This window comes from Nelumbo lutea, chromosome 5, assembly GCF_056320005.1.
Source record: "Nelumbo lutea isolate HS-2025 chromosome 5, American lotus-T2T, whole genome shotgun sequence".
Taxonomy (NCBI): Eukaryota; Viridiplantae; Streptophyta; class Magnoliopsida; order Proteales; family Nelumbonaceae; genus Nelumbo; species Nelumbo lutea.
In genome coordinates this window covers 5,747,191-5,768,574 of record NC_142688.1, presented here as the reverse complement: position 1 = coordinate 5,768,574, position 21,384 = coordinate 5,747,191, and the positions used below count along the sequence as shown (strand labels likewise).

The following is a 21,384-nucleotide window of genomic DNA, read 5'->3' as shown; positions in this document are numbered from 1 at the left end:
AACCCAGGTCCATGGTGCGTATTTACTCATGATTACAAATGTAACAGGTCGATTCCAAGTCATGAAAATAGAACACAAGAAACTCCGATCTCTAGTCGTAGAAAATTAATTGTGAATACAGTGAGAAATAATATATTTGGAAGGCGGTTAACTTTCACTACCCAGGGAAACCACAAATCTCAAATAACGATCAATGACAATTCAGATTTTAAAATTTTACACTATGGAAAAATGTAATCCGCTTTAGTGATCGATGGAAATTGGGATCGGTTGATTTTGAAAATTTACATCAATCATGTTTGGTTTTTTATAGTGTAAATTTTCAAACTGGGTCTCAACGGAAATTGGGTCTGGATGGTAAAAGGTGAAGCAATGCTTATGCAGTGAATCTTACACAATGCTTTAATGCGTACATTGGCAGGATTTGTGCTGATACACTGCTCGCTGCTGTTGGAACTCTGATACGCCGAAATTAGGTCTGGACCGAACTCTGATACGGCAGAGTTGGTTCACTCTCTTCTTCGGCCGAACTCTGATACACCACCGCCGCTCACCACTCACTGATACTCTCTTCTTCGACCGAACTCTGATATGCTAACTGCTCACTGATATGCCGGAGCTGGTTCACTCTCTGGACAGAACTCTGACACGTCGTTGCAGTCGCATTAGTTCACTCTCTTCTCCAATCGAACAAAGAGATGCAGCCATTGGATAGAGGAGACGCAAGGTAATCGTTGGACAGAGGAAGAGGAAGGTAAAGATGTACATCAATTTTATCTATGTAAACTTTCTACTGATTTTTAATGAATATACTAACAAGAATGGACTTTTACACCCATTAATGAGGTACCAAATGCTTGCAAAATCGAATTCGGGTACAAAATTTATCTCAGCTCTCGTTTACACTTCTACCAAACGCAGCCTAAAAAGAAATTCTAGTACCCGGATAAGTTGAAGAATTATATATTAAGCATGAAGAAAGAAATTAAAAAATAATTAACCAACTCCTAATTTTTTTTCTTGTTTATGTAATTAAGAAAGCAGCTGGAGGCCGGATAAAGGATGCGTAAGTAAGATCACAAGTTATTCTCAGAAGTAGAAGCCCTCTGATCTATAGACGGAAGTTAATATAAGAATTATAAAGAATTCCAAGCTACAAGCTACTCGGAAGAAACAAATTTATATATAGCCTAGCTAATAGCTAGATAAACGATTGTTCGACTTGCTTGTTGCCCATGGGGAGGAGTGCGGCTTAAATAGTGTATTCGGTTCATATACTTGTTTTGGTTTGGATGGGAAGAATATAATTGTATCTCAACTCAAGCAGTCTTATTCGTTCTTTTCTTTTTCTCTTTTAATTTCCCTGTAAAACAAAAACGCAGCATCTCCAAACTTTTGGGTCTTGTACATACAGCATATTAATGGTTTGCAATTAGAAAAAGTACAAGCTAGCTTTGGGATGACAGAGTGGTGGTCTAATCTCGGGAGTACGACCGATATAATATATAGTTGATGGTATATATCAATAATCATGCATCAACAGAATTAAAGAACATTGATAATATACCTAATTAATGGTTGATACTTGAGACATGGATCCAAATCTATTAAATCCGTTCCCGCCGATAAGCTAATTTCAGCTGCACAGTAATTAATGCGATGACGGTTATGTGGAAAGTAATAAAGGGCGCGAAGAAAGAAGGGAATCCAAAGGGGATGAGCTAGCTAGCTATGATTTGATACGATATGATCTAAATCTAAGTAAGTAGAGTACCACTTGTGTTTTCATCTGCAACTACAAAATTAACGCCCATCAGGTGTCCGGCCTATTTTTTTACCGGAAAAATGGAAGGGAATGCAGCAAATCGTTTTCGCACATGCTCGAGTTTCTCCCCTTGTGATTGGAACTACGTGAGATGTGACTGATGAGATGTGCTTTCAGTGCTCCTATTGCCACTGCAGACATGGGAATAACAATAAGAGAATGCAGCCACTTTTGGATACCCTACTTGCTAGAGCCGAGCGAGTTGTAGCCAAAATGTCAAAGCACCTTTTTCTACCTTTTCATGGGGATGGCCGGATGGGGGAGGGGGGGTGGTTCCGAGGAACTCACTCACTGCACACCAACATGTATGATGCATCCACCCATGCCATGTGTTAACTGTTCAACAAATTAACACGTACCATTTCTGTCTGTGACTCTGTGGATGTGAGAGAATACGATAAAAATACTCAAAAGTTGTTCCTATATATCGCTCCGCCCAATCATCTTCATTCTTCACCCAGAGATAAACTCCACTCGAAAAATACAATATTACACCCAAATAGGAGCAGGAGGACCTCTCACCTCGCTCAAAGTGGAGTGATTCTGATTTCTGAGGTGGAATCAATTGCAGTCAACATTGTCAGATGTTTAGCTTTCTTTCATGTTCCTAATTTTTCCCTATATACTATATATTCGACATTGATCGAGCTTAAGAAATTTAGACCCACCCGTAAGGCTCAGTTTGGAAGGAGTATAAATATAAATATGTAAAGTGCAAAACCTTATATTTTTGTATGTATATATATATACTGTAATTTATACTCTTTCCAAACTCAACCTAATGAGAACACATTGCACGGCCAGTAGCTAGCTGCTAGCAGATTGGAGAACAACAACATTCCACAAAGAAAATAATAATATGAGAACTACGTACCATTAATTCAATGGGAAAAAAAAAAAAAGAAGCTCCACCTCTGAATGAGTTTATTAGGGTTCTTTTGAGAAACAACCAACCTCCTAGTACTTACTGGTACACATTAAATTTACACCATCCATGTACAGTGCTGCGATTACTGCGGACCGATATACCTTGACTCCTCAAGAGGACATTCTTGTAGTTGTAGCACCGCTTGCTCCCTACTCTCGTAGTTGTGGGTAACTAGATGAGGATAAACCAGAGAGTTTATATCACCCCAGCTAGAGCTCTCCGCCGAGCTTGTCCAAATGCTGTCATTAACCATGACACCAGCTCCATTGTAAAATTCTAAGCCTTCTAATCTTTGAGTTTGAGAGTTATGATGATAGACAATCTGATCGAGCTCCACTACTGGGAAAGTAGTACTGTTGAGTCCTTGCAAAATGTGCATGCTTGCCACGTCCATGCCATACTGGTTCTGGGCGTCCGTCCATTGACAAGTAGTATTGTTACTTAGGGATGGAGCTTGATCATGACAAGGTAGCAAATTGATGGAATTCTCATAAAGCTGTTGTTGGGTGGAGGGAATATCAAGTGGGCACTGAAAGTTCATGCCCTCGTCGCTTGGTTGTTGATGATGACCATCTCCATCTGAAAACCTTCCTCCTGCTCCAAGCTTATTGATTAGCAATTTCCTGAGGGATGCGTTATCGCTGATGATCAGATGGGGATCTTGGTTCTGACAAGGCATGAATACAGGCATAGGCAAATCTGGCCAGTAAGGGTTCAGCAGCTGGTTGCTGCTTTCGGCTGCTGATACCGCTATGAGGTTATTACCATTTCCTTTCTTCATCTCTTGCTTTAGGCTATTAACTCTACGAGCGGTTTGTTCCTTCCGCTGCTTACCCAGAAGTTTCTTCTTCAGCCTTGTGTTCCAATAGTTCTTTATATCGTTATCGGTTCGTCCGGGTAGTTGTGCTGCGATAATAGACCACCTGTTCATGCACACAAACAAACTAAATTGTTATGTTGTAACCTAGCTTGGAACCAATGAAGGGCATGACGAGATCGATTGAGGATATGGAAACCCATTACAATACAATTTTTTTTTCTTTCATCAATATTAATTTACGTACCTGCTTCCGATGCTTATGTAGAGGCTGCAAATTATGTTATCTTCTTCCTCAGAGAATCCTCCATGCTTGATGTTTGGACGGAGATAGTTCAACCATCTGAGTCGGCAGCTTTTCCCACATCGTTTAAGGCCTAAATTAACCAACAAAATCCCACACGGACAGAAGAACATATGTAAGTAATCCTGGTTCGTTTTGCTTGGATAAAAAGAGAATAAGATCAAATAAAGTAACAGAAAAAGAGCTAGCGCTAAAGTTTTTCGTAGTACATACCGATCTTCTGCGGCAAGGCTATCCAGTTGCCGCCGGTGCCGTTCTGTTCGATATAAGCCTTGAGTTTGGCATCTTCTTCAGGTGACCATGGTCCTTTCTTAACGTTGGCTTTGTCACAACAAGGAGCTCTCCCCATTCTTTCTCTGTGTTTTATGAGCTTGCAGCTAGCTTGTATTTCTCTTTTATGGATGGTAATGGCATATTATACAGAGAGAGAGAGAGAGAGAGAGAGAGAGATTATAATAGCTGGAAAAGTTGAGACATGGTTACTAGAACAGCCATGACTACTTTTAAAAGGGGTCGTGGTTTAAAATTTGCCTTAATGGAGGAATTAAAAATGCCAGAATAGAAGACCAGGTTTTTTCTCCTTGTCTTTCTTATTCCAGAATCTATATAATGTAAACGTCACCCTCCTGGACTTCCTCCTCCCTCTAAAGCATCAAAGACTTTTGAACATTATTTGAATGTGGTAATGCTATAATTGGTATTGTATACCATACAGTATGGTCTGCAATACTCCATTATATATTTATATACAAGCGCATGCTAGCTAGTTACACATTAAAATTCTCATCAACAGATCGAGACCATCCATTTAGGGGACCCAACCCATATATATATAAAGCATCCTAACATCAGAAGAACAGCTCAATTGGAAAATCTCAACCATCCATCACTAGCTTAATTTCTAGGCGATTGCTTAGACGAGAAGCCAAAAAGCTTCCAATGGCAATAAAGGCCAAAGGACAAAACATATCAAATAGTTTTAGAATCCGGATCCCAACAGAGATTGAGAGATCATGTAGAAAGAAGGGGATTTTCCTTTTTGTTAGGTGACCAAATGGCCAACGAAAAAAGAACCCCCACGACTCCATGAGAAGTGAGACAAATATTTGGTAATGGATTGAATTAGCCAAGAAATTTTGAGGGGAGACATTTATTTATTAACAAATTGGATGCAGCTAGCCATGGTTTTAAATTCAATCAGCTGAGACCAAAACCCCACACAACCGGATTCAATATTTTTCAACTTATATATTTATTTATTTATGCGAAATTACAAGTAGTGAGAGTGTCATTGTATGAGAAAACATTTTATTATTGTCCACACAGTATTTGGTCAGACAAGCTCACGGAGTCACCAACCATTGATCAGCCATCCTTTCTGACAATACATGTATATATGTGTTGAAAAAGGTTCACTAGTCCCGTCAAGTAGAGAGCTTTCCTGTACATCTCTGCCACTTGGGAGGATGATGTGGCAGATGAAAACAGTCCCACTACGTTCAGGAGCCTTTTTATTGGCCAGGCGTTCAATCTTCAATCCCAAATCAGCCCTGAATTATATTAATGTCTGGTTACCCTTCCTAGAATATTGATTTCCTGCCAAAAGTTTCTATTGTGAACACTTGGGTTTTATTATTTTAGGCTGAAACTTGTTTCATGAATAAAGATGCTAATTAAGGAAATATACCGACATGTCCCACTAAAACTAAATTGCCACGTGAAATTAATCCTAACTAGGTTGTCCAGGGAAGTGCACTAAACGACCCGACTAGACTAGTATGTAGTAATGTAGACCCGCTCCAATATATTATTTATGCATACGAGAAGGATAAATAAAATAAAAACAATCGAGTTCATTTCTTTCCTGATTCCAGTACAGTAAAATCTAAAAAGTATTAATGCATTCATCTCTTCTCAATGGTTGTGGGGAAAAACCGAAAAAGGTTACATAATGCAAAATCACTAAAAATAGTAAAATACTGGCTGCGACTGCGAAACATGGGACTGTGTGTATGGTTGGTTTTTTGTGATATATAATTTCTGAGGTGGTGGTGGGTCCTACTCCTCCTGGAAAGAGACACGTGGTGAGTGATGGACCCCCTCCCACGCCCACCCACAAGAATCCATTTCCAAGTGAAATTAATGGGGGAACGAAAGAGCAAATGAAATATGGTAACGGCTCTGGTTGGTCTGGTCAGCTGCAACTCCCTAGTCCCCCTCCATACGGCGTATCCCAGTGGAAGGGGAAAATGACAAACGTAAGAAAAAGACATAAAATATCATACTCAGGTAAAAAACGAGTCGTAAAGTGACACATGTCAAATAAACCCACACAGTGGGTACAATGTACTGACGATATTAAAAATAAAGAGAGGAGGGCTAAGCTATAAAGTCACGTCAGATGTCGTCATCAATTTGACCAACTTCCGTCTGTCGTGGTTCCGTGAGTAGGTTCCTCCACCCACCTTTCTTTAGCCTTTTTATCCATCCCTTCTTTTTTCACAACTTTAATTTCAATTTTCAACCCACCCAGCCTCTCCTTTTTCTTCCTTCACCCCTTCAACTTCAATTTTCTTTTCCCATTCCACTCTCTTCCTTAATTGTTTGTAATATTTATTACTGGTTTACTCATGGTTCAAAGAATCGATATGATATGTCCCGATCAGGTATATCGTATTGTATTTTTTGAAAATGATACAATCTGAAACACCCGATCCCCAATTTTTTTTAATAATAAAAAACAGGTTATAAGCTTTCCAAAATAACCAAACTTAAAAAAAAAAAAAACTAAAAAAGGAAATAGAGTTTCGGCCATTTCTAAGTGCCGATACAATACGGTCGAAACTCATATCGTATCGATACTTTGAACCTTGGTTATAGTGTTGGGAAAAGAAATATTACAAACGATGGAACGGTGTATGTTTCCCAACACATAACACATATTTACACTCTTTCGGTGTAAATTTTCACTCTGATCCATATTTGTTGGTATTTGTTGATATTTTTACATTGAAAACCGATATAAATTTTATTTATATTGAAAATTTGCATCTATAATTGATGTGAATAATAAAAACAACATCAATAAAATCAATGTATTATTTAGTATTTACATTGATAATTATAATCATTCATTTTCCCTTTATAATAATTCACTCATTTAAACCAGATCGATGTTACAGTCAATTAATGTACTTTTATATCAATAAATATTTACACCGAAAACAAATGCATGCAGCCCAAAAGAAAATGATTTTCATCTCACTAGTGTCTACTTCTCACAAGAATTGAGTATATACAAATTCTTCAACACGGCAATCAAGTTTCCTCTCTCTAGAGCTCTCTTTTATGAGTTTATCTCTACACATATTTTTCCGAACTTGGACCTACATGTTTGAAATGAACTTGTCTAGAACTGTAAGTACAGCTCATACCAACTTTCTTCTCTCAAGGTTCATTTTACAAGGATGGGTTGGTGTATGAAAGATGCCACCTTTTCAATAAAGACACAAACGCAATATAATACGATCCCTTTAGTAGTCGTCTTTGAATTTAAAATTGGATTCATCCTCTTCTATGACCTAATTAATACCAAGTGTCCACATGCTAATGGATTTAACTCTACACAAAACATGAATGCGTGCATCTTTTTATTTAATTTAATGAAGACTTGTGTACATACAAGGCTATAAAGATTGAACATGAATATGGGGTTGGGGCCTTGGCATGGCATAAATGTGTGAGTGTGACCATTGACCACAGACGACACAGTTCTCATAATTAAAATGTTAAAATATTGCTTTGATCTCAAAGCTTTAGAGTACACTGCTAACTGATCGATGAAGACAGGAGCTCGGGCTGGAAAATCAGGGCCCCACGTTTTCTGCTTGTGTTCCTCTTAGTCTGCTACTATATATATGCAGTACCCTTCCACGCACCTACGTACAGAGATCTTCATAATTGAACCCCCCCTTAGCTTATTAATACACGATTTGAAAACTCGACTGCTGATTGGGGGCCCAGTACGTGTTCTGTCGTGTAAGATCGATCCACCCCTGGGTCATCCATTATTATATTCCTTGAAGATTTCTATTTTTTTTTGTTAGATCTATATATTACCGATACTTGATACATATATAATTGGGTAGGCTAAAAATGAAAAACTAATCCAAATTAAATACAGAAACAAAATGACATATATATCAAATAGAAAGGTGCATCAAGAAACAAAAAAAAAAGGGTTCTTTACTTCTTTTTCTCCCCTTCCCCCCCTGAAGATTTGTAGACAACCTCGTTTTTAGAACTTCACAAAAGACTGAGAAAAAGTATGAAAAAGTGAGGCCGGCAGAGGCAGAGGCAGAGGCAGAGCAGTTCGGTTAATAATAAAAAGCTTTATTAACATACTTTACAAGCGCCATGGCTATAAAGTTTGAAAGGATATAGGTGGGAAAGAGAGTCAGAAAAGGGGAAGGATCTTACAAATCTTGGAAAGTTGTAGGTATTGTTGTTTATAGAGGTATAAAGGCCTGGCCTTCACAGTTCACACTTCACACAATCACCACCCACCAGAAAAAAAAAAAAAAAAAGGGGGAAAAGCTTTTAGTCCTTCACATTTCTTTTCCTAGAAAGGTTCATTCTGTTCGCAGAGTTAGCCAGCTATCCACAGTTAATTTCCTTGTCTTTCTTAGGTGCCTAATCGACAAAGCAAAACAAATGGAAACGAAGACTAGGCTTAGGATTAGGAGCAGTCTAAACGCAGCATGGGTTATGATACCAGCAGCTGATTGGCTAAGTGTTTTCCGTAATCATGGTCAAACCCATAAATAAAGTAGAATGGGAAGGCTAAGTCCTGTGGTCCTTGTGTCTAGGACCAGCCCAAACCATACTGACCCAATACGAGATCTTTGGTCTGGTTGTGCTGGCTTTTCATGATGCAGGACTGCACAGTCTGCACTTGGGCTTTGAATTTATGCCTTGGAGTCTTGGACAAATATATATGATTGGGGCGGTAAATGTAGCAACAATTTGAATGTTTTTCTATTACTATCAACAATCTAAAAGTTGGTTGGTTTGCTAACGAAAATATCAATCTCTTATAACCCTTTTTTTTGGTAAATAACTGAAGTTAATCCATTAAATCTGAAAAGGAGTTCTGGATACATCAGGGTAAATTAAACTGAGAAAGCAACCCCTGTAGTTAAACAGGAGGAGAGAAGAACCACTCCCCTCTAGTACAGTTTCTGCTAACTAGAAAATGAGCAATAGAGTTGCTTGAGCGCGTAACAAAATTCCACCTAAGAGATTAAAAACTTCTCAGTTCATCTTTGATCTCTTGAAACAGAGGATAGCATTCATTGGATGCATAGTCCAGCCCAAGATTTACAGTTGACCAGCTGTTGACAATCACAAAAAAGTTTTTTAAGTTTTGGAAACCCAACTGCTTGGTGAGACAAATCGCATGCAAGATTGCTGCGGCTTCAAAGAAAAGAGCTGAGCAAGGCAAAACACCATCAGCTTCAGCAGCCAGAAATTCACCATTTTAGTTCAAAATCAAGATAGCAACTCCTGCATAGGATCCATTGATGAAGCTGCCATCAGTCCAAATGTAGGCAAAACTTGCAAGGTGAGCTCGGGGGCCAGGGCTGGGTCTATTTTTCGAGATCTTCAATGGGGCCAATGCTGGGACTTGCTGTTGTAAGAGATTTGAATCCTGCATGATTTTATTCATATACAAAAGAGTCAGTACAGGACTCTCCAAACAATTTTCAAAAACTAGTTTGCTTCTTCTCAACCAAATGCACCAGCAAATGGTAGCAGAAAAAGAAGTTCAAATCATTCTTAGATAGAGAGCTACTCTGAGCCCAAGATAGCAGCCAATCTTTGAAAGATAGATCGGAAGCCTGATCCATTCAAAGCCCCAAGCACGAAGCGTACAAAATGAGTTCAACATCTGGGCAGAATAATAGAGCATGACAAATGGTTTCCGGGCCTGAATGGCACAGAGGACAACTGTCATCAACAAGCTGTACCCTCTTAGCAATTAGGTTATTGACAGGCAGGCCATTGTTTGCAGGCTTCCACATGAAGGCTTTGATTTTTGGGTACAGCTTAGCATTCCAAACCAACTTCCGTAGTTTACTCCCAGCTCCAGAACCTACGTCGTCACGTCATTCTGAGATTTTGCAACCCAATAAGCGCTTTTAACAGAGAACTCACCAGATTTTGAGAACAACCAACTTATCCTGTCTTGACAGTGGAGAGAGGGGAGATAAATCCTGAGAATTTCACAAGAAACTTGAGTAGGAAAGATATTTCTCAGCACCAAAATCTTCCAGGATTTTGTATTGGGATCAATAAGGTCACTGACTTTTGAAATTTGGCAGCCTTCAGGCTTTGCAATAGGGATTTTGAAGTCACTTAGAGTGGGAACCCAAGGGTCAGATCACACGTCAAAGCTCTTTCCATCTCCAATCCTCCAAACACACCCTTTTTTAAGAATTTCCTTCCCAACCAACCCCAAGATGAATTTTTTGGGATATGAGCAGAGAGAAAAGTCTCTTTTTGGAAGTATTTTGCTTTAAACACTTGGCTTAGCATAGAGTTTGGATTTCTGAGGATCTTCCATGCCTGTCTAGCCAGAAATGCTTTGTTAAAAGCACAAGGGTCCCTAAATCCCAGCCCACCATCACTTTTATTTTTGCTAAGGGTGTTCCAGTTAATCCAATGGATTTTTTTTCCTTCGAGTAGAATCTCCCCAATAGAAATCTCTCTGCAGTTTTGCCACATTATGACAGATTGTCTTTGGTAAAAGAAAACAAGACATGGAGTAGGCAGGAAGAGCTGAAGATACTGACTTGATTAAAATTTCCTTGTCAGCCGGGGAGAAAATTTGATTTTTCCAACCTTGCAACTTCTTAGCCACCCTATCTATAATGAAGCCAAAAGAATTATGTTTCGATCTTTAGAATTCAGAAGGAAGCCCAAGATAAAATCTGGGATGGCTGACTCTTTTCATGCTTAATCTTCTAGTTATCATCCTCTAGAATCTTTCAGGGTATTCTTGCTGAAATAAACTTCAGATTTGTGCATATTAATTTTTTGACCAGATGCCTTTTCATAAAGATCAAGAGCACTTAATATCTCATTTGCTTCTTCAAGGCTAGCATTGAAGAAAAGGAAACCATTATCGGCAAATAGGAGGTGGGATATTGTAGGAGCATGATTATTCACTTTAATGCCAGATAGTGTTTTGTCATTGACCTTGCGAATAAGAATAGCTGAGAGAGAGACTCTGAAACTAGAAAAAATAAGTAAGGTGAAAGCGGATCACCCTGCCTCAACCCTCTAGTAGGGCGGATAACCTTTCCGGGGGAGCCATTGATCAACACTCTATAGGAGACTGTACTAATGCACTGAATCACCCACCTCCTCCAAGTACTGCCAAATCTCATCTTGCACATGACTGATTCTAGGAATTGCCACTCAACTCTATCATAGGCTTTCATCATGTCTAATTTCATTGCCATGGTTATTTTCTTTGATTTGGAATTTTTCATGAAGTGCAATAGCTCATGGCATAGTAGAATATTATCTGAGATTTGTCTATTGGAGATGAAAGCGCTTTGGTTTGGACTAATGAGCTTATCAATTACTAACTATAGCCTATTGGAGAGAACCTTGGCAATGATTTTGTAAGGGGTATTTGTAGAGACTAATGGGTCTTGTGAATAAACCCTAGTTGTTTCTAGGTCAAAGTAGAGAAGAATAAAGAAGAAAGAAAAGAGAAAGAAGGAGAGGAGAAAAGTGTTCAGCCAGACTAGAAGAGAGGATGTACAAAAGTACCTCTCCTAGCCGACCCACTTAACTTTTATTCATGAAAAACTTGAGTTACAAGAAAGATAATTTTGTCCCTCATAGAAGATGGGACACATAACTTAAACTCAGATACAATAGACATTTCACTTTCAATAAGATACACCAGAATGACAAAAATACCCCTGACTCGAGCATTCTAACACTCCCCCTCAAGCTGGAGAGTATATATCATATAGTCCCAGCTTGTTACAAATGTAATCTATTCTTCCTCGAGACAATCCTTTTGTGAAGATATCTGCCCACTGATTTCCTGAGCTCATATGAGATGTAGTTATTACCCCACTTATCACTTTCTCTCTCACAAAGTGACAATCCACCTGAATATGTTTAATTCTTTCATGGAAGACAGGATTGGATGAGATGTGAACAGCAGCTTGGTTATCACAGTATAGTTTCATGGGTTTGTCAATTGAGAAACCCATCTCTTGTAGTAGGTTCTTCAGCCATACTAGTTCACATGTGGTATGGGCCATAGCCCTGTACTCTGCTTCCGCACTACTTCTTACCACCACGGCTTACTTCTTGCCACCACGGCTTGCTTCTTTCTCTTCCAAGTTACAAGATTGCCACCCAGGAAGGTACAATACCCTATGGTTGACCTCCTGTCTGATATAGAGCCAGCCCAATCAGCATCTGTGTACCCTACTAACAGACAAGGTTAAAAGGGAACTTAGAACATATAAAACAAATGCTAAAGACAATGAGGAGAGATCAACATCACCAACACCACAAATAGGAGATGTAGAACCATTAGCAAGTGTAACTGTCTGAGATGTGGAGGTGCGAGAAAGGGAAGAAAATACATCAGGAGTCCCAGACATATAGTCCGAGGCGCCAGAATCAATGATCCAGGGTGAAGCTTTGGAAGCTAAACAAGTCATACCTAAATGGGCAAGTGTAGCTGTGTTCTGCTGAATTGTTTGAAGGAACTGCTCATATATTGCCCGTGGTACACTCACAATTTCTTGTTCGGAAGCACAAGTGGGTGTGGAGGGGGTTGGTGCAGTTTGCTGGCTTTCAGTAATTGTGCTACTACTCTTAGATGTAACGTGGTTAGCCCAAGTGTTGGGTGGACCACGCAAATCATAGAAGAAATTAACTGCGTGCCCCTCTAAGCCACAATGTGTACATTTTCTCTGAGCATTCCCCTTCCTTTTCCATGGCCTCCCCCTGACTCACGGCCTCCATTCCGACCACTGGCCCGGTTAAACATGTGCCCACCACGGTTGCTTGGAGGGCCACTGCTGCCACCACCACTTCTGCTTCCATGACTATTCCCTTTAGTCACTACCAAACCAGATCTATCAGAGAAAGAAGAATGTTCCACTGGCTCAATGGATGTCTTCTTAAGACGGGCAAAAACTCTTTCAAGTGAGGGGAGAGCTGATCCCCCCAATATATGTGCTCTGACAGGCTCATACTCAGCCTTCAAGCCCACAAGAAACCTAGTCACATCAAGCTGTTCACGTTACTGTTGTTGGATCTAGACATCTGATGTGAGAGGGTGATACACATTTAGCTCATTGCGGATGTTTATCAAACTTGCATAATACTCTTCTAAGCTTTGACTTCCTTGCTTCAAATTGAAGTACTCTTGGTATAACTGATATACCCTAGTTGTATTGTCTTGTCCAGAGTACAACTTTTTAGCATGATCCCATATCTCTTTGTTGTATCTAGGAACATGAAGTTCACACTAATCTTTGGTTCCATGCTGTTCCAAAGCCATGTCATTATCTGTGCATCATCTTGTTCCCAATCACTGAACCCAGGAGAATCAGAGGAAGGTTTCTCCTCCCTCACATGTTTTACTTTCCTCTTGGCCTTCAAGAACACCTCCACAAATTTTGCCCATAGTACATCGTTCTCACCATTCAACTTGATGGATGTCATTTGAACACTTAGATAATCTGAAGAGAGCATGATGCCTGTTTTGTTGTCATTCCCAACTACAGTTGAAGCCATTTCAATTATGTCTCCTTTGAATATACACCACAATCTCACACTTGTCACAAGACTTATCTCACTTACAATACCACCAACCCACTTTCTTCAACTGCACATTACACACTACACTCTAAAGCTGAAATCATCCAGTCAACACATCAAACACTTGGACTGCACACTACAGGACCATTTACCACCAACACACCACTACTGAAATTAATCAGTCATTTCATCGAACACTTGTTCTGTAAACTGCAGAACTGATTACACACAAGGTCTAGGGGTTCACTTTTAAGCATTTAAAAACATAGATATGTCAGCCACCACAACACAATCAACACTACACCACTGCTGTCGTGGACATCAGCAGTCTACCACTCTTCTTTCAGCACACATGTGAGCAAGAAAACATACAAAAAAACATGACTGATATGTGTATCAGTTTCACCCAACACCACAACAACTAACTTTCGAAGCACACAAAAAAAAATCAGCATTCACAGTCCATTTTTGAACACACGACAGCAGTGTCCATACCTGTATACGACCAGCCCTCTTCGTACACTGAATAGAGGGTCTAGTAATACCACTTCAACAACCACCACAGCACTAACCAGAGGCATTCTCACCTCCAGGCCTTCAAAACGACAACTCTTTTTCAGCCCTTTATCGAGTCTTCAATCAAATCAGTTGTAGGATGATGAAACCTACTGTGAATCTGGCGGCGAACCCAGGAAGAAGACAACAACAAAAAAGCGAACACCAAACCTTAATGCTCTGATACCATGTGAATAAACCCTAGTTGTTTCTAGGTCGAAGTAGAGAAGAATAAAGAAGAAAGAAAAGAGAAAGAAGGAGAGGAGAAAAGCGTTCGGCCAGACTAGAAGAGAGGATGTACAAAAGTACCTCTCCTAACCGACCCACTTAACTTTTGTTCATGAAAAACTTGAGTTACAAGAAAGACAATTTTGTCCCTCATAGAAGATGGGACACATAACTTAAACTCAGATACAATAGACATTTCACTTTCAATAAGATACACCAGAATGACCAAAATACCCCTGACTCAAGCATTCTAACAGGTCTGAACTGTGAAGGCTAACTCTGGGTTGTTGATTTTTGGGATGAGTGTGATAAATGTATTATTATTAAGCTCCCTTAGCATTCTGCCAGAGTTAAAAAAACTTATGGATTGCAACAAGCACATCCAAGCCTACAATGGTCCAATATTTTTGGAAAAAAAAAATTCGGTAATCCATCAGGCCCTAGAGCTTTAGAGGGAGACATTTGTTTTAGGGCAGCAAGGATTTCTTCATCTGAAATTGACTGGTCTAGTAATCTGCTCTCTTCCTCAGATAGGTGAGAAGTGATATTATTAAGAACCTCCTCAACATTATGTAACCCAACACTAGAGAATAAACCACTGAAGAAAACATGGAATTGATTTGCAATTTCATCAAAATTTGCAATCCATCTCCCAGAATCATTTCTTATACCATGAATGAAATTCCTACGCCTTCTTTGAATGGTTGAAGCATAAAAAAAAATTGTGTTTTTATCTCCCCAGTTCAACAAATTAATTCTAGATTTTTGCTTCCAGAGGATTTCTTCCTTTTGCAGTTCATCACCAAGGCGCCTCTCAAGGTTTTTGATAAAGTTTTCATCTTGACTTCTTACAGGGTCATTTTGGGCACTCCATAGGGCCTTTTCAGGCTTGTGAATATTTTTACCAATGTCTCCAAAAGTGTTTTTGTTCCAAAGCTTTCATTACTGGTTCTGGATTTTTTATTTTCCTTGCCAATTTAAACATTCTAGATCCATCATGAGGGTCGTTCCAAGTAGACTCTATCACTATTTTGCAATCAGCATGCGAACACCAAGCTTCCTCAAACCTGAAAGGTCGTGGTCTCCAATGTCTTCAAACATTAGTGTCTAAAAGGATGGGGTTGTGAACAGATTTTGATTTCACAAGATAGACCACTGTTGTATTGTCAAATTTTAGGGACCAATTCGGGCTAGCATAGGCCCTATCCAACCTTCCTCTAACCATCTCACCATTCCTAAGGCCATTCCAAGTATAGGGAAAACCCTGAAAACCTAAATCTTGGAGATAACAGTAATCCAGAAAAGAGTTAGCTTCCATTATCATATTATCACTGAGGACTCTACCTCCCTCTTTGTCATCATTGATGGCCAAGAAGTTCCAGTCACCTATACACAACCAAGGACTTTGGATTGTATCTGCCCACCTCCTCATTTGATCAAAGAAAATTTGTCTTCTTCTAAGGTCTGGTCCGCCATAAACAAAGGAACAAAACCATTCAAAGCCATCACCATCCTTGATTACTACATGGATAGCAAAGACTGTAACTCTAAGCACAACTAAAATGATGCTTGGGTCCTGATGTAACCGTTTTCGGCCACGTACCAATGTTTTGTGATGTAAAATTTTTTGGCAAAGTACCTCGTTATTCGACCTGGTGGTGGCGTACCTTAGTGACGAGCTACTTGGTGGCGAACTGCCTGGTGGCGAACTCCCTGGTGGCGAACTGCCTTGGTGGCGAACTGCCTTGGGGGCGAACTGCCTTGGTGGCGAACTGCCTGGTGGCGAACTGCCTGGGGGCGAACTGCCTGGTGGCGAACTCCCTGGTGGCGAACTGCCTGGGGGCGAACTGCCTTGGTGGCGAACTGCCTTGGGAGCGAACAGCCTTGGGGCGAACTGCCTTGGTGGCGAACTGCCTGGGGGCGAACTCCCTGGTGGCGAACTGCCTGGGGGCGAACTCCCTGGTGGCGAACTGCCTGGGGGCGAACTCCCTACTAGGCGGTCGATGCATTAGAGAATGTTGGAGCTCCCTGGTGCGGCGCAATCCGACTGCCCTCAGCATGAGGCAGTCTTCTTTCCTTTGTAGGCTGCGGGAGATGAGGGACCTGCAAGAACTTCATCTTTTCCTCCTCTTTGTAGGTGGCGGGAGCTGAGAGACCTGCGAGAACTCCATCTTTTCCTCCTCTTTGTAGGTGGCGGGAGCTAAGGGACCTCCGAGAACTCCATCTTTTCCTCCTCCTTGTAGGTGGCGAGAGTTGAGGGACCTCCGAGAACTCCATCTCTTCCTCCTTGTAGGTGGGGGGAGCTGAGGGACTTCCGAGAACTACATCTTTTCCTCCTCTTCATAGGCGGCGGGAGCTAAAGGACCTGCGAGAACTGAATCAGAGGTCCCGGGGGTACTTTCCCGGTGGGGGCTCTCCGATGCTTAAGTTAGCACTCTTATTGTAGAGAGCTTTGAAGATAATATGAGAGAGCTAGAGAGCAGGGTTACTTCCCTTTCCTTTCCATCCCCTTCCCCTTTGGGGGGTGAGGTCTTTATATACCGGAGTCCTCGCGGGTTAGGTGGGTGAAAAGCCTCCAAACGGTAATACTCGTCGCATCCAGTCAGAACCGGGGTACGGTGGTGAACTCCTCGAGGTTGTCAGGCTGGCGCTTGTGTCAGGCGGCCAGGTCGGCGCCTGGGCCGGGTTGTCAAAGGGGTGCCTGCGTCAGTTGGCGGGTTAGTGTTTAGGCCAGGTCGTCAGGTCGGCGCCTGTGTCAGTCGGCGGGACAGTGCCTAGATCAGGTCGTCAAGCTGGTGCCTGTGTCAGTCGGCGGGTCAGTGTCTAGATCAGGCCGTCAAGCTGGCGCCTTGGCCGGATCATGCGCTAGGCTGGTCCAGGTCGGCCAGGTCGCGCAGGCCGTGCACAGTTCGCGCAGGCCGCGCGCTAGGCCGTGCGCAGGTCGCGCAAGCGCGTGTCAGGCCGCGCGCAAGTCACGCCAGGCCGGCCAGACAGGTGCCCGGGTGGGTCACCAACTTCGTAAGTTTGTTGGCCGGGTGTTTTCCTGGTTGTCACGAGGTGCCACGTGTCACAATTTTACTGGAGGGCCAAATCTGCCCTCATCATGTCCCAAGCCAAATGCAGACCCCCAGATCTCCTAAAAGAATCAGATCAATCGAAGTCCCAATTCTTAAGAAAAGAAAGTTTTTTTCTAGCTGCTGAAAATTCCATCATGGTTTCAGCGAGGAAAATGATATTTGGATTGTGGGAATTTGAGAGATTTTTAATGAGACGAACTGCACAAACTGCACGAGGATCCCTCATTCCTCTGCAGTTCCAGCTCAATATCTTCATTGATTCAGGAGGAGCTGTTGAGGGACAACCACCTGAACCCTTAGATTAAAAGTGCATGCTTGATACCGTGACTCACAGCAAATCTATTTTTGGAGAACAAACATCTGATACAACATTTATCAGCATAGTGATTGCAGAAATTACCTTTAGGGCATGCCTTTAAGGTCTTATATTTTGAAAATCTGGAGCATTGAATACCCCCTTTGGATTTAAAAGACTTATTTTTATGTTTGTAGGAGGCAAGTTTTGTTGATTTTCCCAAGACTGGTAGAAACAAGGGGATTTTTCTTTTCTTCTTTTCTTTCGATGATTGTAGATTACAATCAATGGGGCGAAGTTTTCCAGAAAGTAAGCAGAGTTAGCAGGTTCAGAAGATAAAGAAGGTACCTGGACATCATGATCATGGTTCTGATTATCAATTTTCCCCAATCCTGTCGATCTCTGTGTGAGGTTTTCTACTTCACTAAGTTTGACCCGCTTCGGTTCTGAGAGTTTTGCTCTAGCTTCGTCTCCAGTGAATGTGAGGGGCCGTTTTGCACGAGCTAGACTCTTTGGATTTACTTCTTGTTTTTGCTGGGCTTTCTTTTTTTGGGGTGAGTCCATCAAATGCATAGGGCTTGGGCTGTCTCCGAATATGGCCTTAATCACGCTTTGTAGGCCCATAAGCCCATTGGCATCTACAATATTATTAAACGAGTCCGCGTTCTCTGCACTGGTCGAGTGCATCCGCCGATCACCTTCGGCCACGTCAAACTCGACGCTGAATGTGTAAATGGTAAAGTTTGGAGGTCCGTCAATAATTCCATCCGGTTCAACTTGACGCAAAAAGACAAAAACCGTTCATCTGTTTTCACGAGTTTTCATTTCGAAACGCTAGCACCTCCATGCTCACCGGCACCTACAACTCCAACCGACGCCACGGTAACCGACGAAGCCACCGGCAATGATGGACAAATCGTCCGAACAAGCATCTGTACGTCTTCCTCTTCTTCTTCCTCTCCCTCCTTTTCATATGCTCTGCATGTCCGGACTTGAGATGCCCTTTCCATTCCTTCTGGCTAAAAAACCCTTTGTTCTCCCTGTTGTTCCTGCCATACTTCCATTTAGCACGGGATGTCGATGGCCGGCAGAGTTCGTCTTCCACCATGCTCGTTTTGTGCACCCATGGTGCATTGGACGAGTGCACCCACCAATAAGAGGCGAATACCTCATCTCATCAATCTTAACCGCGAATTAATGGAGACTTTCTCCGTTATCAGTGATTCGGCTGGTTGAACCGGCTTCAAAACACGATTTGGCCTTCCCTCTCATGTTAGAACTCAACTCAAACCCCCTCTGTCTTCTAAACCTAGCCTTGTTACCAGATCATCAGCAACCAATACCATCCGACGCCAACAAAAAAGGATCAACCGATGATCAACGGTAAGATGTTGCTCTTCCTCCTTCCCTACAAACTCAGTGAAGAAGAGTAACTTATCATACAACATATGAACTCCCAGTTGCAGATTTAAACTGCTCTCTCCCATTTCAATGGTGATTCCCTATGTCCACCATGGGTGCATTGGACGCGTGGACCCGCTAATCACAGGCGACCACGTTGATATTTTGAAAAATATCAACTTTTAGCTCAATAAACCCGATTCAACAACCCGCAAAAACACAAAACTCAAAAAGTAGGGTTTTTTTTTAAGTTTAAGATCATTCGAACTCTTCCCTCCCCATTTCTTGTCTTCATCTCTTCATCTCGTTCGAGCCTTAACCCAAGCATCCCACCGGCCATCTTTAGAAGCCCATTCCAGACCCCATCCCACCACCTATACCACCACAGCTCCTCCCAGCAAGAACACCATGTACGTCAGTCCTATCCCGTGATCCCCAACCAGAACATTGCATTTGTTCAACACCCTAGAAAGCTCTCGTAAATTCACCATCTGATTAGGCGAAAGCTCTAATCACATGGTACCCCAATCCTTCTACCACCCTCACCAGATTGTCTTCATTCACAAATGTTCTTGTTCTTCTGAGTGAAACAATGACCATATTCAATGTTGTGGTGTGTTGAACACTAAAAAAAAAAAGTTGTGCAGCTCGTAGATGAACAAACTAAAACTTTTAAGCAACTTTTCAAATGAAAATTAAATTAATTAAAACTTGCCTTTTCTTTCTTAAATTTTACAAAAGAAATGCATTTCGCACACAAACCTGCATTGCTTGAACGTCTTCACCTTCTGATCCCATTCTCAATGATCGAACTTCCTTCTTTTCCTTCTTTTCCTCCTTTTTGTTCTCTTTGTTGCTCTCGAGCATCCTAACTTCCTCAACAATCGTCTCCTTCACCTTCTCGCTACCAATCCCAATAGCATTGGCATCAGTCTTGAACCACTCTTGGCAATTCGATTTTGCTTTGGCAAATTCAGCTAGCAGCCATCAATGCCTATAGGAGTGATGCAATGTTGGCAACTGTCTTCCACATTAAAGCTCCTTGCAGAGAATTCTAGCATTCTAGGACTTGAATTTGTAGTTTCAACTCAGAGATTTCTCGAAAGAGCGCTTCTTGTTCCGAATTCCAGCGCGATTCTTTACGAATCCATTGTTGCTCTTCGCAGAGCCACCGTTACTCTTCTCTGAACCATCTTATTTCTTCTCTATCCCAATCCAACGAATTTGAAGACGATGAAAAAACAAAAGCTGAAAACCTCTTGAGACTGAGTGAGAAGAACTTGCGAACTTGAAACGGGGTGAATTTGAGGTTTGGAGGGTTTCAAAGCCCGTAAAATAATATCAGAGGTGGCTGAAGAAGATGGAATCAGAAAGGATGGAAGACGCCATAGAAAGCCGAATGAATTCCAGAGAGGAACGAACTTGAAACGGGATGAATTTTTGCATCCAGTTCGACCGGACACGTCCGGATAATGGCTAAAGTCCCGTTAACGTTTAAATCTCCTAGCCCCATCGACGTGTCTTTATCTAGTTGACAGTTTCACACGTTTGAATCTACAGTCCCGTTAACGGGTGCACAGAACGCGGGCTCCGTAGTTCCGATTTCCGGTAGCGGTGCTCGAAGAACAGCTGAAGTGAAACTGACAACGGTAAAAGTTATGCATCAACTGCAATATAACGTGTAGAAGGCTAGGATATCACATTGGCGCCTCACGTACACATCTCACCGTGAATTGAGACTGAGACATCTCCCACATGTTACAATTCACGGGTGAGAGGTCCTGTGGGGCCCCGATCTTATCTCGAAGGCTAGAAGCCGATGAACATGGAGTTGGAACTTGGAGCGCGCGCGGGAACAAACCCTCGTAAGTCGTAACTAATTCCTGATGTGCGGTGCGGATAGTGTATTGTGGGTACACTGGCCTACTGGGTACCGTGTACGTATCGTCTTTTGACTCTTTGTGGAATTGTGGGTAATCTGAGTTTAGGCTGTGTTTGGTTGTAGTGCAATTTTATTTGTATTAGTACAAATACATAAGAGTGTAAATGAAAAAAATATATAAATTCTCATTTAATTTTATTTTATTCTG

The 21,384-nt window shown here is 41.5% G+C and overlaps 1 protein-coding gene and 1 long non-coding RNA gene across 4 annotated transcripts; both read right to left on the bottom strand.

Annotated features, from left to right (window-relative positions):
- Window positions 1-2,672: 2,672 nt before the first annotated feature.
- LOC148850016 (uncharacterized) lies at window positions 2,673-4,351 on the bottom strand. The gene is made up of 3 exons (XM_088947156.1): window positions 4,088-4,351; window positions 3,818-3,947; window positions 2,673-3,676 (listed from the first exon to the last, which is right to left on the bottom strand). Exons 1-3 carry the CDS (start codon window positions 4,221-4,223, stop codon window positions 2,836-2,838), a joined length of 1,107 nt encoding a protein of 368 aa, XP_088803282.1. The 5' UTR covers window positions 4,224-4,351; the 3' UTR covers window positions 2,673-2,835.
- A 4,715-nt stretch (window positions 4,352-9,066) lies between these two features.
- LOC148850015 (uncharacterized) lies at window positions 9,067-20,957 on the bottom strand. Of its 3 annotated transcripts, XR_016099958.1 has the most exons (4): window positions 20,057-20,957; window positions 18,242-19,874; window positions 16,189-17,222; window positions 9,067-9,584 (listed from the first exon to the last, which is right to left on the bottom strand). It is a non-coding gene; the product is annotated as an uncharacterized LOC148850015 (long non-coding RNA). The 3 variants fall into 3 exon arrangements; XR_016099957.1 differs by lacking the exon at window positions 20,057-20,957 and having other exon boundaries at window positions 18,242-20,026; XR_016099959.1 differs by lacking the exons at window positions 16,189-17,222; window positions 20,057-20,957 and having other exon boundaries at window positions 18,242-20,044.
- Between the last annotated feature and the right edge of the window lie 427 nt (window positions 20,958-21,384).

What these genes read in the sequence shown, in the direction of transcription:
- LOC148850016 (XM_088947156.1), bottom strand. Translation starts at nt 4,223, where the DNA reads ATGGGGAGAGCTCCTTGTTGTGACAAAGCCAACGTTAAGAAAGGACCA. An exon ending in AGCCTTGCCGCAGAAGATCG is followed by an intron (nt 3,948 to 4,087) that starts GTATGTACTACG and finishes TGGTTAATTTAG; the next exon opens with GCCTTAAACGATGTGGGAAA. An exon ending in TACATAAGCATCGGAAGCAG is followed by an intron (nt 3,677 to 3,817) that starts GTACGTAAATTA and finishes GTGCATGAACAG; the next exon opens with GTGGTCTATTATCGCAGCAC.